We start from the raw sequence: 25,734 nt of genomic DNA on the forward strand, positions 1-25,734 counted from the left end.
TCTCTTCTCATCCTTTAACCTCTGCTTTCATGACACCATGTCTCTTATTTCACTTTATATGTCACATCTATTCCATTCCTTGGGCTTCTTTTTTTCCCTTTGATATGTTTGCAGTGTTCACTCTTAACATGCCATGCTTCCATTTAAGCACATGCTTTGTAAAATCACCTATATAGTGTATTTTCTCACCATTAAACAATCTCTGCATAAACTGCTAGTGAATGTAATACAGGCATTTTAGTTCTTTCTTGATTTTCATAAAAAGTCAATGCATTGACTATATAACTGAAAATCACATTATGGGTTATGGGTATAGAGAATAAGTTTAAAGAAATGGCTTTTATAAAACATACTTGGGAAAGCAAAATGAACAAACATGAAACAATTAGAAAACTATCTGAGAAAGTATTACACGTGTGAATATGGAGAACAAAAAGATGGGTTTCCTACAACCGTCAGTAATTAAACATTAACATGTACATATTAATTTACTGAATCCTTAAAACATCCCAGTGAAGTAATCTACATTTTACATAAAGAAATTAGGCACTATCTCCTATATGTTAATTCCAGCAATACTTTTACTATAAATTTTTTTCTAACTCTTCTTTTGAAAGTACTTATAACACTCTAGTACATTCTATGTATGTCCTCAACAGTAGAATTTTCATCATTTTATACATTCAGTAAATAACTATTAAGTACTCACTATGAGTAAGACAGTTCTTGCTCTTCAAGAAGCTTGCATTTGGGCTTTACTTTACCTGCCTGTAAATCTCAAATTATAATGCAATATGAAATATACAAAAAAGGAGTGTGCCCAATGAATGATGGGGACACTATATAGCCATACAGCCAATAAGCAATGAAACTGTGACTTAAATATAGTCTTATCTATCTCCAAAGACCTCAAAGCAACATTCATGGTAATTCGGGAAATCATTACTTTTTAATGACACATCCTGAATAAAGCCAAACCCATGATTTATTAAGTGACCCTGAATACGTAAATTCTTTCTAAAAATATTATAAGGAATCCAATTTTAAAATGTAATTATATAAAATAGAGATATAAAATAAAGATCATGTGTGTGCCCATACAAGTGTGTGTATGTATAATAGAAACTGTAGTTTAGACAGTTGAAAAAAATTTCTATGGCAGAGTCTACTGCTAGTTGCCTACCTAATACACATTTCTTTCTTCTTTTATAATATAGCTCTAATTTTATTAAAGGCAGTAAAAGACTATATAGCCTTTCTCAAAGCAAAGTATGTCCACTTGATTAAGTTCTGCCAATGAGATATAATCAGAAGTGCTGGGTGGGACTTATACAAAGGATCCTGAAAAGGAATTGATTTAGCTGAGAGGTCTCTCTCTTTTGCCCTTGCATTTCTTCCTGTTGCTTGGAACTCAGATGGGATGGCTAAAGCTTTAGCAATCACCATGAATCATGAGGAGATCTAAACGATGGAAGCCAATACAAGGAAAGTGGAGCAAAAGACAGAGATATCTGGGTATGCGAATGTAATAACTTCAAAGTTTCACATGGCCTTGAATTGCAAGAGATATACATTCCTATCCTGTTTAAGCCATTGCTACCTCAAGCTAACACAATCTTAGATATAAATAACACCTGCTTAGTGCAAAAACTAAAAAGAATCCAGGATTTACGTAAAGTATAAAATTCCCCCACCTTCCACCTGAGAGGTGACACTGTTAACAGCATAATACGTTGGGATATATGTGAGACAGAGGTATCATTGAAAAATGGAGGGAAGGTAACATAGCAGGGACTTTTCATATTGTTACACAATTTTGTTTTATACACATAACATCAAGTTTTAAATATTTCTCTAAGTTGGTACTTGTAGAATTTCATTCTTCATAATAAATCCTTAAAAGAGAACATGTTGGCTTAGAGTTATATGCACTTAAAATTTAAAGATAAAATGGGAGATGGCCTTCAAAAATGTCATATATCACTTTTTTATTTTCCCACTAGTGGCGCATTCTCCCAAACCATTTTTTTATAATTTGAAAAGAAAAAAAAAATCTACTTATACTTTTAACTTTTTTCTTTGAATACTTAATAAGCTTGAACTCTTTTTCATGTTTATATGCCATTCATCTTCAGTGAATTTTCCAGCTCTGTTGTCCAATTTATTATCGTTTCTTTATATTTTATAGGAATTCTTTGTCTGTTATGTACTTTTTGGATACTAGCCTTTTCTGTGTTATAGGTACAAATATTTTCTGCCAGTCTGACTCCTAATAAGCATTCAATAAATGTTATTTTTATTGCAGGTGAACTTTACTGTCAAGTTATCAAAATTTAAAAGCTCACTGATATTCTTACTAGCACTAAAGTAACCTTTGGGAAGCTTGACCACAGCTTTACAAATACGAAGTCTTCCTTTTTGGAAACGGGAATTTATTCACAAATGTTTTTAGTATTTTTCAAAGAAGTCACATATACATATTTATACATTTACATTTTTATGGTAGTTATTCCTAAATACTTTGTAATTTTGGATGCTTCTGTGAACTGATTTGCCTTTTATATTTTTCAACTGGTTTCAGCCTATGTAACTGCATGGCTACGTAATTCTCAATCATGATAGTTCTAATAGTACTCTAGTTTAGTTTCATGTATTTCTATGCTTGATTGCAAACATATCCTATCATACTTAAATAATGATAATCTGGCCTGGTTTCCCAATATTTATATCTTATTTTGTTTTTCTTATCTTATTGCACTAGCACAAAACAAGACCTTCTTATTTAATACAGCTACTTTAATAAACCAAATGTAATCATATAATTACATATTTTATATGTAATTACATAAAAGTTGCATCCAAACCTTCTTTCAGGTTACTAAGTAGGCAGTTTTTCTACCTGAAAAGTAAACTGTCAGATCTCTGAATTTACGGGGCTACATGCTTGAAAACAAAGCAAATTTTTATATGTCTATGCTATTTTTAAAAAAGTCTTTTACAATTCATTTTTTCTCTGGCAGATTCATTTACAAATATCCAATCAAATGTTATCAATATTAAAATATTGATGCATCTTGGCACAAATAAACTAGGAGATTTGGAATAAAAGAGCTGTGGGTGCTAAAGTTCAGTAACTAGAGAAATCAATGACTAATAATCAAGCAGAACCTCTGCGTAGACTTCAGACTTGAAATTAAAAAGTTGGTACAAAGGAATTTAATTATTTTCTAACCTTCTTTCACTTTAGGAGCTAACTGGCACCTAACAGTAATTACCTTAGTTTAAAACACCAACCAATTAAAAAGAATACTATGAAGAACTGGTTGTATGGGCCTTTCTTTTTATATTTTAAGTGTTACTAAAAACTCCACCACATTCTCTTTCAATCACAGAGGGAATTACAGTCCCAAATTTGGACTCCTTCATATCACAGCTTATACATTGTTTTCACTTTATAACCAAACCTTACAAATTTTTGAGTACTTCAGAGATTTTTTAAAACTGTAAAATAGCAAAAACTTCTGTGGATGGGCAGCAGTAACCATAAATAGGTTATTTCCTGGCAGTAGTACCAATAAGAATTTACTTAAACTTGTAATGTTACAGAGAAATGAAAACCATTCCTACAGTCTGCCGAATAATAACTTAAATTTCTTTAAAGGTTAATTTATAAAAGGTTAACTGTTTTAAATATGATAAACTATTTTTTTCTCTTTAATCTCCACAGCACGAAAACATACACTAGAAAGATTAATATATATATATATATATATATATATATATATATATTTTCCCTACAATCCAGAAGAAATGGGAATTTCCAGCTGGAACACTACATATAAATCAGGGCATGCTCTTCAAAACCAAACCTAATTCTGCTGGAATTTCGCTTGTATGGGCCCATCAACATTTTTTCAAAGCTCAATTCTCTCAAAAGACTTGTTAACACTTGGCAAGTCTTATACACTGTCTCTTGGTTAATATTTATTCTGTAAGATGTGTTTAATTTAAAAAGTAAAATATTACTTTTTTGGTGTGACAACCAATATCAACTTTAACTGTCTCCAAAAGCTCTAGCCCCCGCCATTAATTTTTAGTCCCACATAGTAAACTGCTTGTTTCAACTCTTTTTTTTTTTTTTTGGCCGAGCCATGATTTTGGGATCTTAGTTCCCCGACCAGGGGTTGAACCTGCACCCTCGGCAGTGAAAGTGCAGAGTCCTAACCACTGGACCGCCAGGGAATTCCCTGCTTGTTTAATCTCTTTATCTTCTTCCTCAATCTTTCTACTTCTACTTAAATTGGAAATGTTAATGGTACCAACATACTTCTAGTCACCTAGGCGGGAGACCTTTAACTCATCTTTGATTCCTTCTTCTTTTACTTTATCTATCCAACTGGCACCACGTTTTATTTTATTAGTCTATTGATATCTCCCTTCCCACTGCCACTACAGTAATTCAGACACTTAGTACCTTTTGTTTGGGTAATAGCAAGCTCCTCCTAAATATAGAATCTCCATTTCAAATCTCCTCTTACAACACTCTTTCTTCTATAGCCTTGTCAAATTATGTTTCTAAAGTCAGGTTCTGGGTATACCATGCCCTTGATCAAAAATAACTCTATCCTGATTTTCCAAACTCTGTTACTTGACTTCAGTAACTTTAAAAATCTTTATTCCCCACTATTCACCCTTTTATGTACACCCTTCTCATGTACTCTAGCCAAACACAGTTTCCTAAAGATGCCCTTGCTCTTCTGTCTCCTAGTCTTGCTCATGATGTTCAGTTGGCCTAGGGTAACATTTCTTTGTACGTCCAAATCTTATTCATGCTTTAAGGTCTAGTTCAAATGTTATTCTCTAAAGACAGCATCCTGGGTCTGTACCAGCTGAAAGCAAAAGCCTTTGAACTTCTACAGGACTTCACATGAACTTCTCTATGGCAGTGTTCTCTAACTTCTAACTTGAATGAGTATACAGATCTCTTGGAAATCTTGTTAAAATGTTGATTCTGATTTAGTAAGTCAAAGACCTGCATTTCTAACAAGATCCCAAGTGATACTGATGCAGCTGGTCTGTGGACAATCTGAATACTAAGGTGTTATCAAACACACGAATTTTGGTCAAGTACTCTGGTTATGAACTTTTCTTAACGCCCCTGTTTTCCTAAAAATGAAGGAAGGATCCCTGTTTTCCACTGCAAATTGTACAGAAGATATTCAATAAATATCTGTAAGCATAACACTGTATAGTATGTATACATGTTTTACAAATTGCAGGTTTTCAACCCATTAATAGGCTGCAAACTATATGTCTATGTATATAATACGTATGTATATAACTGAAACAGTATGAAATTGAGTCAAATGAGAAAGAAAATAGACTATAACCACTTGTAATAAGGGTAAATATTGCTTCATAAAACTTTTGTTGCAATATATATACACACATACATATACATTTGCAGGTACTGGGTCAAATGTAAAATCTACTCTTTATATGGGTTTTGGTCAAGAAAGTTGAAAAATACATGTTATGAGTTGAATCATGTCCCCCCTAAAAGGATACATTGAAATCATAACCCTGGTTAGAGATTAGAGTTATGCTGCCACAAGCCAAGGAATGCCTGGGGACCAAGAGAAGCTAGAAAAGAAAAAGAAGGCTCCTCCCCACTAGAGGCTTCACAGGGAGCATGGCCCTACCAATACCTTGATTTTGGACTTCTAGCTTCAGAATTGTGAGGGAATAAATTTGTTGTTTTAAGTCACCCATTATATGGTAGTTTGTGATGGCAATGCTAGGAAATTGATATAATACAGAAGATACATTTTAGTCTTGGTCAAGTATTCTCTTAATTTCAGAACTGTAAAAGAACATAAATCTATGAACAAAATGTTATCATGGCCACATATACTTTAGCATACAATAAATATTTTCAGGAGATTGTGAAAAATATAACTTTTTTTACATCCTCATATGAAGTGGTCTCCCTTTGCTACTCTTTACATCATCCTGTTTATTGTCTTCACAGCACTAATTACAATGTATTATGTTGTGTTTATTTGTTTACTTTCTGTTTCCCCTACCAGAAAATAAATTCCATGAGGATAGGTCTTATTTTTTACCATATCCCCAGCACCTGGCGCATAGCAGGTTTTCAATAAATACGTATTAAATGAAAAACAGAGAAGCTCATAAAATAAGTTATATGTTATCAAGTATTAAATGCTGTTGTTGTTGTTCACATCTCCTTGTTCCTCCTTCCCTTCCAAAAAAAAGTCCTCTGAATAGTGAAGAGATTTCAATTGTAAAGCTATTTACAACAGGGGTTGGCAAACTATAGGCCACGGGTCAAATCTAGCCAACTGCCTGTTTTAGTAAATAATGTTTTACTAGGACATAGCCTCACTCATCCCTTTACGTATTGTCTATGGCTACTTTTACACTATAACGGCAGAGTTGAGTAGTTGCAACAGACTGGATGGCTTATAAAGCCTAAAATATTTACTATCTGGTCTACAAAATAGGCCACTCTACTCTTAACTATTTATGTTTATACAATGCCTGATATCTAATCATATATATTCCAAAGTTTATAAGAAATAAATGTTGAAAGTAAGTTTTTACCTTATTGTAATTTTTGGCTAATTCCAACATCTCTTTTACCACTGATTCATTGTGTTTACAGTGTTCACTGTAGTCCTGAAGTGTCAAACCTTCCATCCAACTCTTCTTATGCAAATTTAACAACATCTAAAAAATATAAAGAAAAATTAATTATTTTCCTGTATTGAGGAAATTTCCTTTATTTGTCTTGAGAAACAACTTTACAAACAACTTTTGGAATTAATGAATTTAAGTTTAATTTTATTAATTTAAATAAACTGTAATAAGTATCCTCCTAAATTTATATTAATAAAATCTAAGGAATACTCCAACTCATGGCCTTTGCATTTGCTGTCCCTTTGCCTCAAAGGCTATTTTTCTTATCTTTGTATGGCTTACATTTCTCACTTCCTTAGAGATAGCTGCCATTCCTCACCACTATATAAAAAAGCCACCCCCTACTATCTAAACATCTTTCTTTCCTTAACTTGCTTTATTATTTTTATAACACTATAAACAGCTGAAATTTTTGTTTTCTTGTTTAGTGTATTTCTCTCCCATTAAAGAGAAATCAAGGCAAGGACTCTGCTGTTTATTTCAAGATCACCAAGGTCTAGATTCTAGAATCTAGATCATAATCTAATCATAGCAAATACTAAATAAGCATATGTTGAATGAATGAAACTACTATGTTACACACAGGATTTCTAATAGTTCATATAGCCCAGCTCTCAAATGCCAAGATAAGGAGGTAAATGCCTCCATTTACTGAATGACTGTGTCAATCTTTCTGAGTCCCTGTTTACATATCTATGAATTGAAGGCTTGTATTAGATAATCTTTTAAGTTTTCTTCAAATTCTAATATTCCATCTTTAATTTAAAAAATTTAAACTTCTTTATACCAGAATGAAAAGTCATAAAACTGGGAAGGAAATCACAGATTCATCCACTTTGGAATCACATCAGCAAACTGGGATCAGACCCTATTAGTAGTGATCATGGAACTAAACACCTTAGTTCATTATTTCTCAAACTGGACTCCTAGTTCTGAATACATATTCTTCGAAGCTCATAAGTTTTCAAGTTCAGAGTCTTAAGACAGTTTTTCTTAAAAGTCCTACTCTATAAATAATGTCCTTCAGTTGAGGATAATCATTGAATAAGAAGAGTTTTCTAAATGATTGATAAAATTATGCAATGTGAAAAATAAATGGTACCTACAGAATGACTATTGTTCTTTTGCTATGAGAACCAGTATACTTTAAGTGAGATCCACAAGCTATGAGGATCTAAAGACATAGTCGGAAGTGTATGAGTTTAGTTTAGAACAATTATTTGTTTAGAGGTTTGCAGCTAAAAGCGGTACAAAGTTTTCCTTATGCTGGAGAATAAGCTGCATGTCAAAATCACCTATGAGAGTTTTCAAGACACAAAAGATCTATATTCCTCCATGCCCCTCCTAGGGCCCATGGAGGCAAGAGTAGTTTGGAAAAACACTGGAAAACTCCTGCACATGTAACCCGAATTTCTTGGATTGCTTCCCATCTTCGCCAGTGACAGTGTTTTAGAAAATACATCCTCGGGAAATTTTGGTGCAGCTGCAACTACCTATGCTATAAAGCTACCTATAATTAAGTGTTGAGAATTGGATTTTTCTACACTTCAAAAGCAAACAAAGAAAGTTCCCACAAAGCAGCAGAATAATTCTACCATGCCTGGACAAAGATTGGATTGGGCCCCTCAGGTAACACTTGGAGTTAAGTATACAGGTTGGTGAGATAAGAGTAAAGGCAGGGCTTTGGGTATCAAGAAAGCACCTGAACTGAGCTATACTAGGAACATAAATATAATATTAATTAATTTATGTAAGTATTTATATGTGTGTTTTTTATACCAAGGATGGTGGCTAAGTTTATGGGGTACCATAAAGGAAAAAAGGAAAAAAAGAAACAGAAAATTTGATGTAATTAGATGGATATTTCCAAATAGTTGGGTGTCAGACTGATAAAGTATTTATGTATCTGAATGAATTTTTCAGTTTATGTCTGAGTGGTAACCCTTTTAGCCCACAGCCTGTACCTATTCTACATAATATTAAAATAAGTGTTGAAAATGTACTTCAAGCTATCAGCTAAATCTACCACAGCTGATATGAACTTTGGGACGAAAGCAAGCAGATGGAAGAGAACTTTATGGCTCTGTGTCTCCCCTCAGGTCAAGGAAGAACTGGTCCCCTGCAGCCCCTCACTCAAAACCATGCTCAAGCATCTAGGACCTTTGAGTGAGTTTACTGGTGGCTCTGAACTTTTAAAACAATTGTTTATCAGACTTCAGAAAATCTTATACAGCACATTCTCCCCACAATATATAAATAAGACTGAAAATGGAGATGATCTGGTGGAAAGAGGGAGTAGTATGGAGAGCCCTCTTACTCCACCTCCCATACACCGTATGCACTAGAATCCCTTCTAAGGTAACTTTGTGGGGAGCACTTTCAACTAGTAAGAAAGGTCTTGTTTACTACTGATTATTTATGTTTGGACTTCAGAGTGCATGTAGAAATCAAAACTTAGGGGCTGTCAATGGTACTCATGATCTTTCAAATTTTTTTAAGTCTTTCTCAGAGAGAAATACAAGAAGCTTATTTGGAGGATGACTAATTATAATAATAAAGAAAAAAAGCAGTTCAGATTGTAATTTCAAAAAGCAATAGGCAGACTTAAATATTTCGAATTAGTTGAGAGAAAAGATTTTTATAGTTTATCATAAAACCAAACTGGAATGTTTGTTTCCTACTTCCTCTCCTGCTTTAGCGCCTACCAATAAGGTAAAATATCTCTCAGTTTGTCCAATAAAATATTCCTTTATTTTATGCTACAATTCATCAGGAATGAAAAAATATTTGAAAGCATCAATGAAAGAGGTCAACAATTTAAATTCAAATATACCAGGTAATAGTTTAAATTGTTTGAAATAGATTTTTTTCCACCTCTAAGATAAAAATTTAAGCTTACCTTCTGTTCCAGTTCATTTTTCCGATAGTTAATAGTAATGGAGTAATAATGTCTGTTTAGTCCATGAATTAATGCCTATATAGACAAATGATTAGAAGAAGGACAAGTTAGTATTTTTCATCTAATAAAATAAATACAACTGTTTGAAACTGTTGACATATCCTGTAGACAATACCTTTACCATCTTCTAAAAATAACTTTTTATCCTAAATAAATATTAAACTATTTTTTTCTCAGCTACAAGTTTAGAAGTGAGATTTAGAGGTACAGGGCACACATTCTTTAAAACATGACATAGAGTCGCACAAATTCAAGTTTTAGTAGCCTTGCTCAGAGTCAGAGATATGATTTGACCTCATCATAATCTAACCTATAAATTAATTATTCATAATTTATAAATAATACATAATTTATTAAGTCTGATTTTATGATTATCTACACAGGGGGCTCTTTCTTATTTCAAAAGAAAAGCCTAAAAAGCCATAATAATATAATTATTCCTTCACCCACAACATTAATCTGGAGTTTCCGTTTTTCTTAATTCAGTTCTAATATATTAAAAATAACTGTGTCTGCATATGTCTCCAAATTAACGAAATGGAGTTTGTTTTTTACTGGGTCCAGTGACAGGCAATCTCACTAAGCAGAATTTTTTCCACTGTACTTGATCGCCAAGACAAACCTTCAAATCATCATAAAGACTGAAGCTAATGGCATGGCTTTATTAAGAAACAATAATCCTGCATGTGCTGGAATCCATTCAGAGCTGCTCAAATGTCTAACTCTAGCTACATAGGTTCAAATTTCAAATGAGGTCCAGAACAGTTTCTGTGGACCCCTCTATCAGCCTTCTAAGACATTAAAGTACAGAAATACACCTTGGACATATCTTCAAGTACAAAAACAAAAAGGGCTTTGGGGTTAACTCTCAGGAATCTAAAGATAAAGCTAACTAAAACAACCACCACACTAATAACTGGATTTTTACAATGTAGTCTTAAGGTGCTGAGGTATAAGAAGAAGGGGTGGAAAGGAAACATTTGATGAGCACCTGCACCTGCTTTACACAATAAGTCTTCTAATCTTCACAACAATCCAGTAAGGTAGGCTGGTTCCATTTGTATTTTGACAGATGAGGAAATAAGACACAAATCTCAATTTGTCCTAGTTTATACCTAGTAAAAGGCAAAGCTGGGATTTGAACCCAAGTTTTTCTGACTCCAAAGCCCATGTTTTTTTCTATCATATTATGCTACAATGTATCTTAGGAAATTCTTAAATTAAGTCTTTGTACTTCAGGGATCAGAATGAAAACAAAACAAAGCATAGTCTTAGTTTTAAACTTTGCTAGCAAAAATCGCCCCACCAAATACTAACCCATTTTAGGTATGTACTATAACAATCCATTCTTATATTCCTAACATCTGCTATAATAAAATGGTTGCTATATGAAATTAAAGTACTAGGAGTACCTATTAAATCCTTATTCATTTCAATAATAATCAGGAATAGTGAATTAAATTTCAGTGCCTGGATACGCTGTACTGCGTGGCTCAAAAAGTGGAGCTAATCAGTGCCTCCCTTAATCTGTACTCACCTTTATGCAAATTAGGAAGTGCATCCTCTGGGTGGAAGAATTAGAAAAAGGTGCCCAGTGCTCCAAGCAAACTCAGCCTGGCTGGAGAGCGAGGTTTAGGCTAGATTTCAGGGGCCAACTGCCCTCTCATCCAAGCACCTTTATGCAGTGCTCCAACTATATAATTCTACATAGTGGCCATAAAGCTAATAACAGGTATGGCCAAGAGATACAGAAGTCAGACAAATGGGCACACAGATAGGTCCAGTCCACATTTTGGAGATGAACTGTACTGCTGAAATATACAGTTTGGAACTTGAAGGCACCGCCTACTTGATTTTCAATTACATTATTTAGGTGAAAGTAGTACAACTAACAGGCAGCATAAAAGATTAGCAGGGACAATAATAAAACAAATATAAATTTAAATCAAATGATATCCTCAAGCCATTTTCCAATTTCACTTACTCACTTGTTGTGTGCCCCCAAGTACATTCATCCCAAATCATAGGTAAACTGGCCATGTACAGTCCTCCTTCCATATAAACCGAAAGGCACAGGCTCTTTTATTTAGCTCAGTGAAAAATAAATTCTCTCAAATTCCCCATTCTAGTTGACATTGAATTACAAGTTGTGGCAGCATACACCAAATATAAGATTAGCTTTACCAAGGGGGAGACTAGCCTTTTGACAGGGTCAAATTGCAAATTAAACATAACATACTAGCAAATGCCATAGTATGTCAGGCAGACAAAGAAGTTACATAATCAGGAAATTTCTCAAAACATCAATACTTAACTTTTAAATCTACACCTAACAAACATATGATGAATTTAGGAAAATTTAGGCAATTCTTCATTGAAACAGGATATTGTCCTGAAGCTCATTCATTAATTATTTGAAATCTGCAACAGTTTCTCATAGAAGCACTGTTAAAAAGCATGGTTCTATTCTATAGTGTTTATATTGTGGGCTAAATAATATTTCAGTGGCTGACCTGGGAAGCTAGCCACCTTTTAGAGCACTGTTTCTGGGACAATACTTTTTGGAATTACTAACAGGACTTAGCTTATTGGCTTCTTGGATATCCTGACCCTTGTTTTCTTTGCTCAAAGGCTGCCAACCTTTCAAAGAAGGAAGTTCTTCCTAGGTTGGTACTAACAGTCTAAGATGCTATTTATTCTAGACAAAGAGTGGTTTGGAGGAGGAACTAGACAAAGCAGAGTTTTGAGATCCCACTGATTAACTTCCAGGTTAATTTCTATGTTTCTTTAAGCTAATCTTTAGAGTAGAGCTTTATAATTTTGTTGGTATGACAAATTCAAAGAAAAGCACACAAATAATCATTACGGTGAAATAATACTTCATTGGCATTGTCCAGACTACTGACAAGAGGTTAGAAGTTATAACTCCATTTACTCACTGCTGTGGAAAAGCAGGCATATTATAAAGTACACAGCTTATGAACTATGTAATAACCTATTTATAGGTTCTTGATAGGTTAAAAAAGTTTCATGCTCTTAAAAAAGGCATATTTACTTAGATCTAAAGGTATATCTGTTTGCCTTATTTTACATTGATAAACTGAAAATGTGGTGCTAAATATCATCCAGTAAATCATACTTTAAAATGAATCTTTCTTTATATAAATATAATAGCTCTGAAAAGAAACAAAACATGTGCTTTGTTCCCTTTAGGGTGGAGAACTGGGTCACAAATGGCAAAAGAAGAAAAGAATTTTTGCTAAATACCTTTTCATACCTTTTGAATTTTGAGCTGTATATATACATTATCTATGCCAAAATTAATGAATTAATGAAACTTCCAAATATAGTATAAAAGAATGAGGAGCTCTGGTTATGTACTAGTTCCTACAGTAACTCAGTGGATAACCTAGGCAAATCACAAACTGCTGGGCCTCAGTTTTCCTCACCTACAAAATCATCACAGTGGTTCCTTCTAGTACAACTATTTTATAACTGTTTAACAACTACCGAAAACGATGTTTTTCAAATAATTTAACTCCGTTAGACAATGCAGTTGTACTCAGGGCTACACTTAGAGGCTCATAACCCTAGTATAATGCATCTATGCATCAACAGTTACTAAATTTCCATTCAGTTGGCAACCGATCTTCATATACACTGTGGCCCTTAAGGATCTGAAACGTTGTTGAACAATTTTTAGTGGAATAGTTTCACATTTTTAGTTACTAAAATAAATGCTTGCTAACTCTCAATTCTATACATTTGACAATAACAGTCAAATGTTCCAAGTACAAAATAATACAAAGTCACATATATTAATAGAAAAGTCTATAGTACAGGTATTATACTTTTCCTTCTCTATCAGGATTATTAATGACTTCTCATTTAAAACATGAAAGTTCACACAAACTTTGTCTATTAGCTTTGTCTTGTGGCAGATACTTCAACATTGTTATTAGTGCTTTAAAAATAACATTTTCTAAAAGCAATATATGTTTCATTGTAGAAAGTTTAAGAAATATGGAGAAGGAAAAACAAGAAAAAAAATTCAATAATCCTACAACCCAAAGGTAATCAATATTAATATCATATTGTAAATATATAGGCACAGTTTATAAAATAAATACATATTTTCAAAAAGGAGAACTTGCATATGTGATTTTATAATCTTTTTCTTAACATATTTTGAACTTTCCTCAATATATTAAATAGTAGTCTACAGTATAACCCTAATATTCCCCCCCCCCTACTTTAAGTATGATAGTAAAAAAATCAGTGTTAGAAAAGCATTAGTAACCACCCACATGAGTGCTGATGGTACCTGTTAGGTTTCTATTCCTACCAGTAATAAGCAGGTTTAGGAACAAGATCCCTCTAAATACAAACTAACTTTCCTTCAAAATAAAAGGCATGGCCTTTCTGAAAGGCTTCTGATCGCTGAGGTAAAGATTCTGCTAACACATCTTAAAATTCTATTATGAATATCACCATTCACTTCAAGTTCTTCTGGGTTGCTTTCATTCTAGCTTGTCTTAGAAAACTAAGAAATTGTTTTAAGGTGTGCCTTTGTTCTGTCACTTTTTGGCTTGATCCCATTTGAGTGTTTCAGTATTGGAATTGTCTCAAAACTGTAAAGCACCCAGATAGATGTCTTCCTGATGGGCGCTATAAAAACTGTGAAATAAATATATATACAGATTTTAACTGGAAGCCAAAACAAACTAAAATGAAATGGAAAACAATGATGCTGTAGCTGTTATATACACAGGTCCTTTTAACTTGGGTTTGGAACCTGCTTCATAAGGTTCACCTTAAATTACAGACTATAAGGTAAAAATACAAACCGGACTGATGTAGAAAGAAACAGATTTTAATTATTTAATTAACTCAAATTTTAAGGTTAAAAACCAGTGTTTAAATGTAAAAGATGAAATCTGCAACAGGTGGCTGTTGACTTGCAATTAGTAAAAAACTTCTGGCAGAAACACACCATGCAGTAATCACAATGATCTTAGACTGTGAGATACTACTTAACAAAAAAAATAATATTTGCAAAAAAATAATGAAGCAGTATGATGCTATGGGGGTTATAAGAAAGGTCATTATCACAGGCTAAACAGGTCCAATAATATATTCTCTTGGAACATGCAAGCATGGGCTTGTCTGTACCCAATCAAAAACACTAGTAGCTTATTTCATACTCACTATACTTTGCAGTTTTCCCTGGCTTCTAAGTAATTTTTTCAAAAGGAACACACCTCAATCCTTTGAAAAACTTTTTCACTTTGATGAAGATTTCAGATGAGTGACTGCTGAAAAAGTAAGCATCTAAAAGTATAAAGTTATCAAAGTATAACCAAGCTTAACCATGGTTAACTGTCAAAGCCACAACTCCCCAAAGACAATCATGTGACAGAGCAAGGTTTCAGAAGGGGAGCAGCAATAGCTACTATGATGTCTCTGTACTATGTGTTCTATTTAACCAAACACGGTATTTATGTCCTTTTAATTAATCTTCAGAGAAGCAATTAACTATATAGACACAGGTTATGGTGCATTTAAAAACACATTTAAAATAATTTTTGCAGACAATAAAGATCTGTATAAAAACAATGAAGCATGTGGATGATACAAAGAAAACATTAATCACTCAGGAGGATATTAAGTGTCTGAATAACTGTAATAATGGTGGTTGACATCACTAGAAAGAACAAGATATAAACTCTAATCAAAAGAAATATGTAGTTGTGTTTTGTATGATTTGTTTTAAAAGTAGGGATTAAGCCAAAAAAAAGAAAAAAGAAAAAGGTAAAAATATTTAAGTACTATTTAGGAACTGCTTCTGGGGACCTCTTAAAGTATACAACAATTTACCATTATTTACTACTATAAGAAATGTCTACTAACCAAATCAATAATCATACCATGATACCTAATGCACTCCACCTAAAACCCTTATCAGTCCTTTACTACAGTGTTAACCGTGCAAAGCTGTAAGGTACTCTCAAGATTAAGGCTCTACTATGCCCCCCCAAAAGGGTGTCCTCAAACTATGTTAGGAAAGTTTAAAGACTTCACTGAAAGCAGACTCATATGTGAGCAAATCTAACTTTTGCAACACTATTTCCATAATCTCCTTTTAAAGCACAAGAAAAATTGCAAAACAAATTAAAATGCTAAGTATTGGATCTTAAAATGGTCATTTATAACAGGCTTTTAAAATGTAAAACAGTTTTAACACATTATCAAATACAGGCATTACCTGGATAGATGGCTTGTTTAGGTGACCCAGATTTGAGGTTGTTTGTCTTGGTTCATGTCCTAAGACCATCATATTAGCATTGATCAATCTGAAGGCATCAATAACAACCTGTAAAAAAAACAAGGTGTCAGGTCATTTCTTTTTTAAAAAGCAAGTGATGGTGCCAAGCAACACTGGACAAGGCATGATCAACTTGCATCTGTTTCTGGCCTATTTCCAGAAAATCATTTAATTATAATATTAATAAAAAAGAACCTCCTGCTGACTGCGCCATCAGCACACCACCCTCCATCTTGTAATGTAAGGTGACACCAGTTATTGCAATTTTCATGAAGCAGTAAAGGGAAATATTAACTTTGCATCTTTATTATTGAAATACGTCATTACTAAACTTACACCAAACAGCCTTCATTGGTGTGCATATGTCTGTCACCTAAACTTTACCTAATCAAAATGAATGACAAAGAGAAACTAAAACTGAAAGTGAGCACAAGCTAAGGGACCACATCTAAAGCCCAGCCCTGTCACATCAATTATACCACCACAGTACTTGAAATGACAACAAAATTACAACCAGCAAGGCACTTGCTCCACGTATTCTCTTCTAGTCAGATACCTTTTACTTCTTGTGACTATAAAAGACTTTGTACCTTGTCTGATGGCCTTAAATGTCCAAGCCACTGTCAAGAATACGAGGCACAATACAAGAAAACCAAGGTCATCCGTGCTTTAAGCCAGGAACATGGTATAGAATGATACAGTCCTAAGTTCAGAGTAAAGAAATAGCAATAGGTATCCTCTTTTTGCCTAGGTGTATTCAAAATTTCTGTAGAGAAACACTTCAAATTCTTACATGATACAAATCATCTCTTAGCTCATATATTAAGAGATTTAACAAGAATCACATACTATCTGAATGCTTTTCTCTGTTCATTATCATGGATTTGAAAGAACTTGTTAAAGCTTTTAAATGTTGTTAAGTTTTATGTAAAGAACCGGGGATCTTAAGACAGATGCCTCTTTCAGGGAATGTAAATCAATTACCTAGAGAATAAACTCAATACATTCTTCACATAAAAGTATCTTAAAGCAGGGTAATATAGTTATTTCTAGATTTGCCTTTAAAAGTGCTAAACAACTGAGATTTATCAATGTTTTAAAAGCTATTGTCAACTAGACTGTTTCTCATTTGTATAATTATTGTTTGAGGATACTAAGGGATTAAAAAAAATTTATTTCCAAAATAAGCCAAATGGAATCTAATCAAGTCTGAAAAATCTGTAATAAGTATTACTAAATGCTATATGCTAAAGAATAAGATTTAAAGAAAGAAAGAAAGGAAAAATCACCCTTTCTAAAAAGCTGCCATGAAGGGTCAACGGTACTAATGAATACAAACTTACACCAAAGCACTATGACAAGTGACTCAATCTAAGGGCCTCCATCTACTCTGGCAATCCCCACCCCCGCCCCAAAACTTTGAATTTTGCTTTTATTTCTAACAGTTTGAATTTCCCCAAAGATTCCTCTTGCCTTAAAATAAAACCAAGTATCCCCAGAACATGCACGATTTAATACTTTGTGAAAACTTTTTTCTTTTTATACAGTAACTATAATCGACTTAACTTTCACAATTATGTATAAATAAATATGGCCTAGGTTTATACCTCTTGCTTATACTTAAATTTTTTTCTAATCACATTTTCATAAAGTAATAAGTACTACTATCAAACATGCTTTAATCAGATATTATCATAAATAATTTCAAACAATTGTTTAAAAACATATAAAAGTAAAATTTTCTAAAATTTTCTACTAAAAAGCACATAAAAATAAGATAAAATGTAGGCTAAAGAAGGGAAAAGAGACCATTTTGATAGACAGATGTACAACTTAAATAAATACAAAATTAAGAATTGCTTCCCTAACCAATAGCAGTAAATATTTAAGAGCAAAGCATCATTTTGGTCCAATTGTTTTTAGAATACTTGGATTCCATTTAAAGATTTCAGTATCATTTGTAGAAAAAGAACACTTCTACAAACTATGAAAATTCCACAATATATCACAAAATATCTTTTTTATAATGAATGCTTTCAAACTAGAACAGGAGACCAGCTATTTTACACAAAAAAAATCTCTGTAATATTTCTCTGGAATATTATTAACAGGTGTGAAACTTCGTAAAAGGGAAATGAAAATACCAGCTAAAGAGATATCATGATCCATTAAAAACAATCTGAAATTTAGAAATTTTAATTCTATTTAAAATTAAGAGAAAAATCCAAGAATTTAATACACTGTTCAACTAGTAAATGATGGCCTATACGAAATGAAATGTTTAGAATGACGATTTCTGAGCAGCAATATGAAAGCCAATAGAAAATGAACACTTTACACCAAGATTAAAGGAATTTGCTGCCATCACTATAGCAACTGTCTTAAGGAAACTAACATGTTCAACAACCTGCAGACCAAAATTAGATTTAGTACACAATAAAAATATAAATATGGCAATATAGTCTACATTTTAATTTCTGTACAATTTTATAATTGCTTTTTGTGCTGTAAGAATAAGTGGGTTTCTCCTTTAGAGCAGCCTATCAAAATAGACTCATTAATGTCCAGTGCACTAATGAGCAATGGGTGAAGAAGGTGTTAATTATGCCACAGTAAGATTCAAGAAAAAGCCTTGGTGAGCACTTGGAGGTGTGTATAAGCTGAAGGCGTTTCTCCATGCTTATGTATTTACAGCATGATGCAACAGAATGACAGCAAAGTGGTCACTCCATGGATGAGAACAGAAATCTTAGATACAATATACTGAACAAAGAACCCCCAAGGATTAATTAAGGTATGGGAGGGGGGCAGGGGAAAAATTCATTTTTTTGAGCTACATGGATTTTCTAAATGGTTTGTTTTAAAGTATATATACATTAAACCAGTTCAGCTTATGTCTTATAAGGTTATAAATCCAAAAAGTAATTTAGCCAAAAAACTTTGCACAAAAACTACCTCCTTAATATGTACTAACAAAAACTTCCAAGCTAAAGTATGACGAATATTTTCAGGAATATGAAGCTAGACTTTTATATTTCCTTTCCATGATGCAGTCCTACGCACCACATTGAATCTCTATTCACCAGCCTGACCATTTAATTTTTTCTGGTACAAGTGCCTTGAGACTTTTCAGAGGTCACTGCAACAGTAGACAGCTTATAACAAAACCATTAGCAGTTTGGCTAGCTTAGGGAAACCTCTTACTTTCCTTTTTTGTTTATTATCACTGCATGAATCTGCAGCATATGATAGTTTATAATTTCTCAGGCTTGTTAAATTCATGTTAAAGGTCTGTTTTCTTGTTGAATAAATTTTGTTCATATAATGCTGCCTATTTCATACACTCAGTCTTTAATAGCACCTTTGGTCTATGCGCAACTCACAGATCAAAACAGAGGACTAAAATAGGGGTTGATGATGCTATTTACATGTGTGATTCCTGCTGTCTTCTTGTTAGTAGCTTTAATATAATAGAAGACCTTGTCTGTTTTGTAATTAACACATCTTTACTGGAGAGATATTTGGAAGTGATTGCTGTGAATATACTGGTTAGTAAAATAAACACAATCACACACCACTTTCTGTTATCAGACAAATTTGTGAATTGTACACATTATACCCCAGATCAACAAACTGTGATATAACAGCCAAGTAGAAGACACATATTTATATAACCCTTTATTTTTCTGAAAATATGTATTCACTCTGACCTTGCAAATATAATTAGCTTGTGGGATGTGCAGATTTCAGTACCATGGTTGCTTTACTAATTGCAACTCTTGGAAATAGATACTAAATATTTGGAAGCTGCCAATACAAAATAAAAACTGCATCTTTTTTGTACATCTGTCTTAGCTTATAAAAGCAAAATAGTTTTAAAAACAATACTGTGTTCCACATTTATTCCAAGCACACCCAAGGGTCAAAGACCTATCATTTCATTTTAACAACGAATCTGGTTTAGGACACAAAACTGTAATTATTTTCAAATTCGGTTTAATCCATAATTTTTTGGCTTCTTTCATGAGTATAGTACAGTTTATCCAATATGCTATTTATTTTTAAATTCATGTTTTCCTATCAACTGCTAGGTCAACTGAAAGACTAGACTAAATTTCTAAAGCACCAATGTATGGTTCCCAATTTTTACACTCAAAGGAGACTAATTTTTAAGTAAAGCTTGTAAAATTAATTTAATACAAAGGTGTTTGAAAGAAAAATGCACAAGCACTTCTGGCAGTAGATACTGTAATTCATAATTTCTCTCCCTCCCCACCCCCCTCTCTTTTTTTGTTTAACAGTAGCTGCCTTTGGCATTCCCAGCTGCCCTTATATTGAAGTCAATGACTATGGGAAGTGTTTATATATAAAATGAGCTGGAAGAAAAAAAGCTTGAAAAAAAAATTCAGACCTCAAAATCAATGTCAAACATCAAGAAAAGAAAAAAGTTACAATTCAGTGACCAGTTAGGTTACACACTTAAACACATATAAACCCACCACCAGAAAAAATAAGTCTCTAAATGACTATAAAAATGCTAGGTGTGGAAATCAAATACCCTTTATCACCTCGAAATGACCTGTTATCAACTGCTTAGGTTGTTTCTAGATTCTTTAAAAATTAAGGGTGCACGTGACCTGGGAAGTACTGCTGGGGTTTGTGACCCGTTCGTTACTTCTGCTGCCGTGCACTGCCAGGCATCTATAAGAGAAAAACATCTTATGTCTCTTGTAAGCCCACAGCATAAAAAATTCAAAGAAATCTTACTTTTTATGCCATTTCCAATGAAAAGCACTAAGAACTAAAACTGACTCATGCCAAATGCATATCACTGAATTGCTGTGATTTCTTAGTCTCAACTTTGCAACATGGAAATTATTTATAAAATGTCAATTTTAGCTCTGGAAAAGAAATTCCTATGTGTATGTACATTTTCTTTCTTCATCCTTGGAGAATTGCTTATTGTAAGCTAGAGATCTGTAGTACAACTTCAATATATTGGGAGAAAAGGGGATGGAGTATAACTAGCATAATGTACTTTTTTTTGACAAGTGAAGACATGCATCAAAATTCAAACAGTAAAGCCACCGTTCTGGATATATATACTTTAATAAAAACAAATCGATCTCTAAAAACTAGTATGGTGAAAGGTAATTAAACATTTTTAGATTCATGAAACTTTCTAAAAAGAATATAGTTATGTCATAAAATAAATTTAGCAAAATTTTTACAGTGTATGCATGTACTCAGTATGGTATAGGTATTTAAATGCTTAAGACACTCTGCAGTCAGAAGCCTGCCTAAGTTAGAATTCTGGTTCTAACACTTGCTAGTTATTGAGCTAAGATAACTGTTATTTAACTTCTCAATGTCTCCATTTGCTCATGAATGACACCATTTAATGATAAGATTAAATGAAATAATATGTGATTACCTACCACTATAGTTCTTAGTGTTTTTAACTGTGGCGCTCATGGACTTGCCTAGCTCAGATCTCCTTTCAGTAGAACCTACTGTAGAGAGCATAGCTGACTCACAAACTCCAGATGCTACACTTTTGGATCCTCTGGGGGTTCACCCCAGGTCAAACCTCCCTTGGGCTACTCCCAGCCAATGTCTGAGCACAGCAGGGGTACTAAAAACCTAGCCATTCCTGCCAAATAAGGGCTTCTTCTAAAGGACAACTGTCTCAAGGACTCCCCAATAGCATGGCTGAAACTTTCTTAGGAACATGCTGCAGTCTGACGCCCTTCCTACCCAATCCTACTTTCTCTTTCTCCTTCCGCACAGTCAGACAGATTGAATCCCATTTTGGCGTTTGCTTCTTGTAGCACTCAACCTGACCAGTAAACTAAGCAGAATACTGCTACTGCAATACAGTGTTAAAGTTAGAAAAAAGCCACCCCCAAAATCAAATCAGAATTATAAATTTGGTATCCACAGACATTTGGCATATGAAAATACCAACAGGAAATTAGGGAGAGACCTTTAAAGACATATTTCCCTAGGAAAATTCCTAAATAAAATAAAGAAAAAATGTAACAGTTATACTGAATATTATCTCTTTTAAAAAATGACAATATGCCTAGAATTTTGATACTCCTCTATGATAGGTATTTCTAGAATTATAGGTGACGAATAAACAGTGAACTTAAAAACTGAACTCTTCAGGGACTATTAATGAGCTACAAGATACTAGCATCTTTGGGTCACTGGTCAGATAACCAACTCAGACTACCAATCCTATCTGGTGGCTACCCTGTCAGCCAACACAAAATGAGCAAGTGACTTCAGATTCCCCTCTAGTAGACAAACGAAAGCAACACAATTGGTATGCTTATTGACAGTCCCACATAAAGTAAAGGAATAAAAGGCTCTAGAGACTAAGGGCTAGGGCTCACCCATGTTAGAAAGGCAGTAAGGAGGGGCTAAGGGAAATAAAAGACTTACATACATTTCTTGTGCTTTAACATTACCTTCAAAGAAAAATACAAATATATCCTTCAGACTGCCATCTCTCAAAAAATATATAGTCATTTTCGTAGGAAAAATATGCAAAGGTCAGTTACTTTGCTATGTATGACTTTTACATATTTTTATTGGGCTTGTTAAAATATCATATAGAAATTATATTGTCTAATACTCAACAACCAAGAGGTAGGTATTAATATTCTCAATTTATGGATAAGGAAACTGAGGTTCCGAGGACTTGAATAAATTAAATGAGATGACAACCAGTAAGTGACACCACTATCATTTGTACACACACAGCATGCCAAAGCCAGTACTCTTCATCACCAAGCTATTTGATGTAACAGCTATCCTAACACAAAAGCAAGAAAAGATCACTCTTAGATTCAGTTACTTCACAGCAAGGTTTGTGTTTTATTCACCACCGAATATCCATTCCCCAGCAGAGTACCTGGGGCACCTAACATGGTGCAGAATAAATATCTATTAAAATGAAAAGCTCCAAGAAAGCAGTTTTGGTTATGTTTTTTGGGGGTTTTTGGGGGCCACACTGCGCTGCGTATGGGATCTTAGTTCCCTGACCAGGGATCTAACCCACACCCCCTGCAGTGGAAGCGCGGAGTCTTAACCTCTAGGCAGCCAGTGAAGTCCCTCTGGTACCTGTTTTATATAAAGTTTTACCATGGAATGCCCCCACAAATTCATTACCTATAAAAATCTAATCACTAGCTTTACAAAATATATACTTCCCGTTTCCTTATCACCGCTCAGCTTTGAATTCATGAAACACTCAAATATCACAAAGCACTGACTTGTTTTTAATTAGGAATAAAAACTGCACACAGAAAAGCTATTTGGAATGTAAAAAGTGGCAGTGGGCATCTACTGAAAAGCTTACTAGTAGTCTAAGAATAATTACTGATTATTAGAATAATAATCAACTATGACTTAAAAGAAAATTTACTACCATAATCAATTCTACCCTCTTCAGGAAATTACAGTGATAACAACAGACTAAACCCGCCAAAACGAAGTCCCAGGCCCAGAAACATCCTCACGATCAACAAGGGTTAATGTCAAATCATTTGAATATGATCTTAAACAATTAATATACATGGGCTACGCAAAGGCCTTTTATACAAAGTCATAGTTTCCATTTTCCGGTACAACACTGGCATTAAGGACAGGGAGGAGATCTTACTCTCCTGTGTGTCCATTGTATGCCTGGCACACAGTAATGACCAATAAATGTCTGTTGAATGAATGACCAGGGATCATTAGATTGGGGAAAGAAAAGCATTCAAGAGGCAAAAGGGTCAATAAATAATATTCTTATAGATAATGGGACATTGTTTTAAAGGTTTTCCTATATCTTTACAGAAACAGCTGAATTCAAACTAATTTGAAGCAGATGTCTATCACTCAAATGTATAGCAATTACTAAACAATAATAAATTCGCTCAGAAATTATATTACTAATACAGAAGCTCTAAATTAAAAGAACAAAACTAAGAACTGTTAGTTCTATATCAGATTTATGCTTCCTAGAATTTTAAACATAAAATTGCTTTAAAATTCTTAGCTGACAATTTCTGATTATATCAGCTAAATTAATGTTATAAACTATTAAGTCTATCAGGAATAGTACATGCATATTAGCACCTAAAATATTTTCTTAGACATCCTCACAGATTATGTCTAAGAGTGTTATAAAACTTCAAATTGATACTAGGAGTAAAAAACAGGACGCAAACAGAAGATAATATAGTAACTAACCTTGTTCCAAGAGTTGGGTGAGTATGCTCCCAGAGCTATATTAGGAACGGAAATAGAATTTTTATGTGTCCTATTTTCTATTTTTCTCTTTCAGTCTGAAAAACTAGGCAAAGGAAAGGTATGTGTATGTATACAATTTGAGATCAGAATTATTCAGTCCCAATTAACCTTTATGGGATACTGATTAACAGAAAATCTTATGAATGACAGCTATTCTAAATATCTTCCACTACCCTTTGGAAGACAAATGACGTGATAAACTTGAACTCTAGCTCTGATTACACAAGGTTCGGATTCATCAAGGTTAATGTCTGTGAACAAACTGGCTCACTGACCTTGTCAATCTCATGTTTCACTCATTTAATAAGTGATCACCACTAATGTATACAAATTACTTACTAAACCTCACAAAATTAGCTGCAGTTTTCTTTCTAAAAGTCTGAATTGGTAACAGCTGACCAGTGAAACATTCATTCCTGATTTTACCTTATAAACATTTATTTTTAAAAAACTACTTTTTGCAGACACTGCATCAATTCCAAGATATGGAAACATTTCTCCCTTAAAAGAAGCTCCAATCTTGTGAGAGAGACAACATACAGACAGGTGAATGAAACACAAAATGGTTTTAATCACATCAATCACTTCAAAGGCCAGAATTTTAAAGTAATATATTCATTTTCTTTTTCATCAGCATGCCCCAAAGAAATATGTTGGAAAAATAGTAAGTGCTCAATAAAAAAATCAGCTGAATCAGAAGAGTATTCCTAAATTAGTCTGAACGTAGAAAATATAAACGGGAAAGTTTTCATTTCTTTTGTAATTATTACCTTCATCTTCCTAAAGTGAGCAAGTTAGTAATTAATTTATAGACTTGTTCTTAACAACATTTTCAGAAATACTCACATTCTATTTTTTTAAATATGCTAGTTGTTTTTCCTGTTAAGTATCAATTATTTTAATCTTCAGAATAATAAAGTGATATTTATTGCACACCTTCTATATGCATGTGCACTGTAATGATTATATATATCACTTCATAATATTCATAATATAATACTATGAGATAGTTACTAAAATCCCTGTTTTATAGATGAGAAAACCGAAGCTCAAGAAGATTAGGTAAGTTGCTCAAGGTCATGCTATAAAGAAGAGATAAAAATTGGATTCTAATACAGGCCTGATCCCAAAGTCTGTGCTCTTTACTTTATGCCCAGCCTTTATGGTAGATAATTTTTAATAACAATAAGAAAATGTTAAAACAAAACTATTAGTGGAGTAGTTTAAAATCTCCACCATCTTAAAACTTTCGAATACAAAATTTCTTGGGTAAGTAAAATATTTTCCCCCTTACCTTGAAAAAGACATGACCTTCTAGATATCTGAAAATAAAAGGTAAGCTCCTATAACATTCATTCCCTAATTCTTTCCTCCTATATTTGTAGTTACTCTTCAGAGTCCTACCTTTTCTGTAAAACGC

General features: G+C 33.4%; 1 protein-coding gene across 2 annotated transcripts in view; it reads right to left on the reverse strand.

Annotated features, from left to right (window-relative positions):
• The window catches only part of PSMD14 (proteasome 26S subunit, non-ATPase 14), a 90,481-nt gene that overhangs the window by 5,833 nt on the left and 58,914 nt on the right, over nucleotides 1-25,734 (reverse strand). For both annotated transcript variants that reach the window (XM_082395373.1, XM_082395374.1), the window contains 3 exons: nucleotides 15,948-16,055; nucleotides 9,623-9,697; nucleotides 6,628-6,753 (listed from right to left, as the gene is read on the reverse strand). In XM_082395373.1, the coding sequence (XP_082251499.1) occupies nucleotides 6,628-6,753; nucleotides 9,623-9,697; nucleotides 15,948-16,055 (309 nt within the window). The remainder of the gene's footprint in view (nucleotides 1-6,627; nucleotides 6,754-9,622; nucleotides 9,698-15,947; nucleotides 16,056-25,734) is intronic.

The sequence above is a fragment of the Balaenoptera borealis genome (assembly GCF_965194805.1).
Source record: "Balaenoptera borealis genome assembly, chromosome: 6".
Classification (NCBI taxonomy): Eukaryota; Metazoa; Chordata; class Mammalia; order Artiodactyla; family Balaenopteridae; genus Balaenoptera; species Balaenoptera borealis.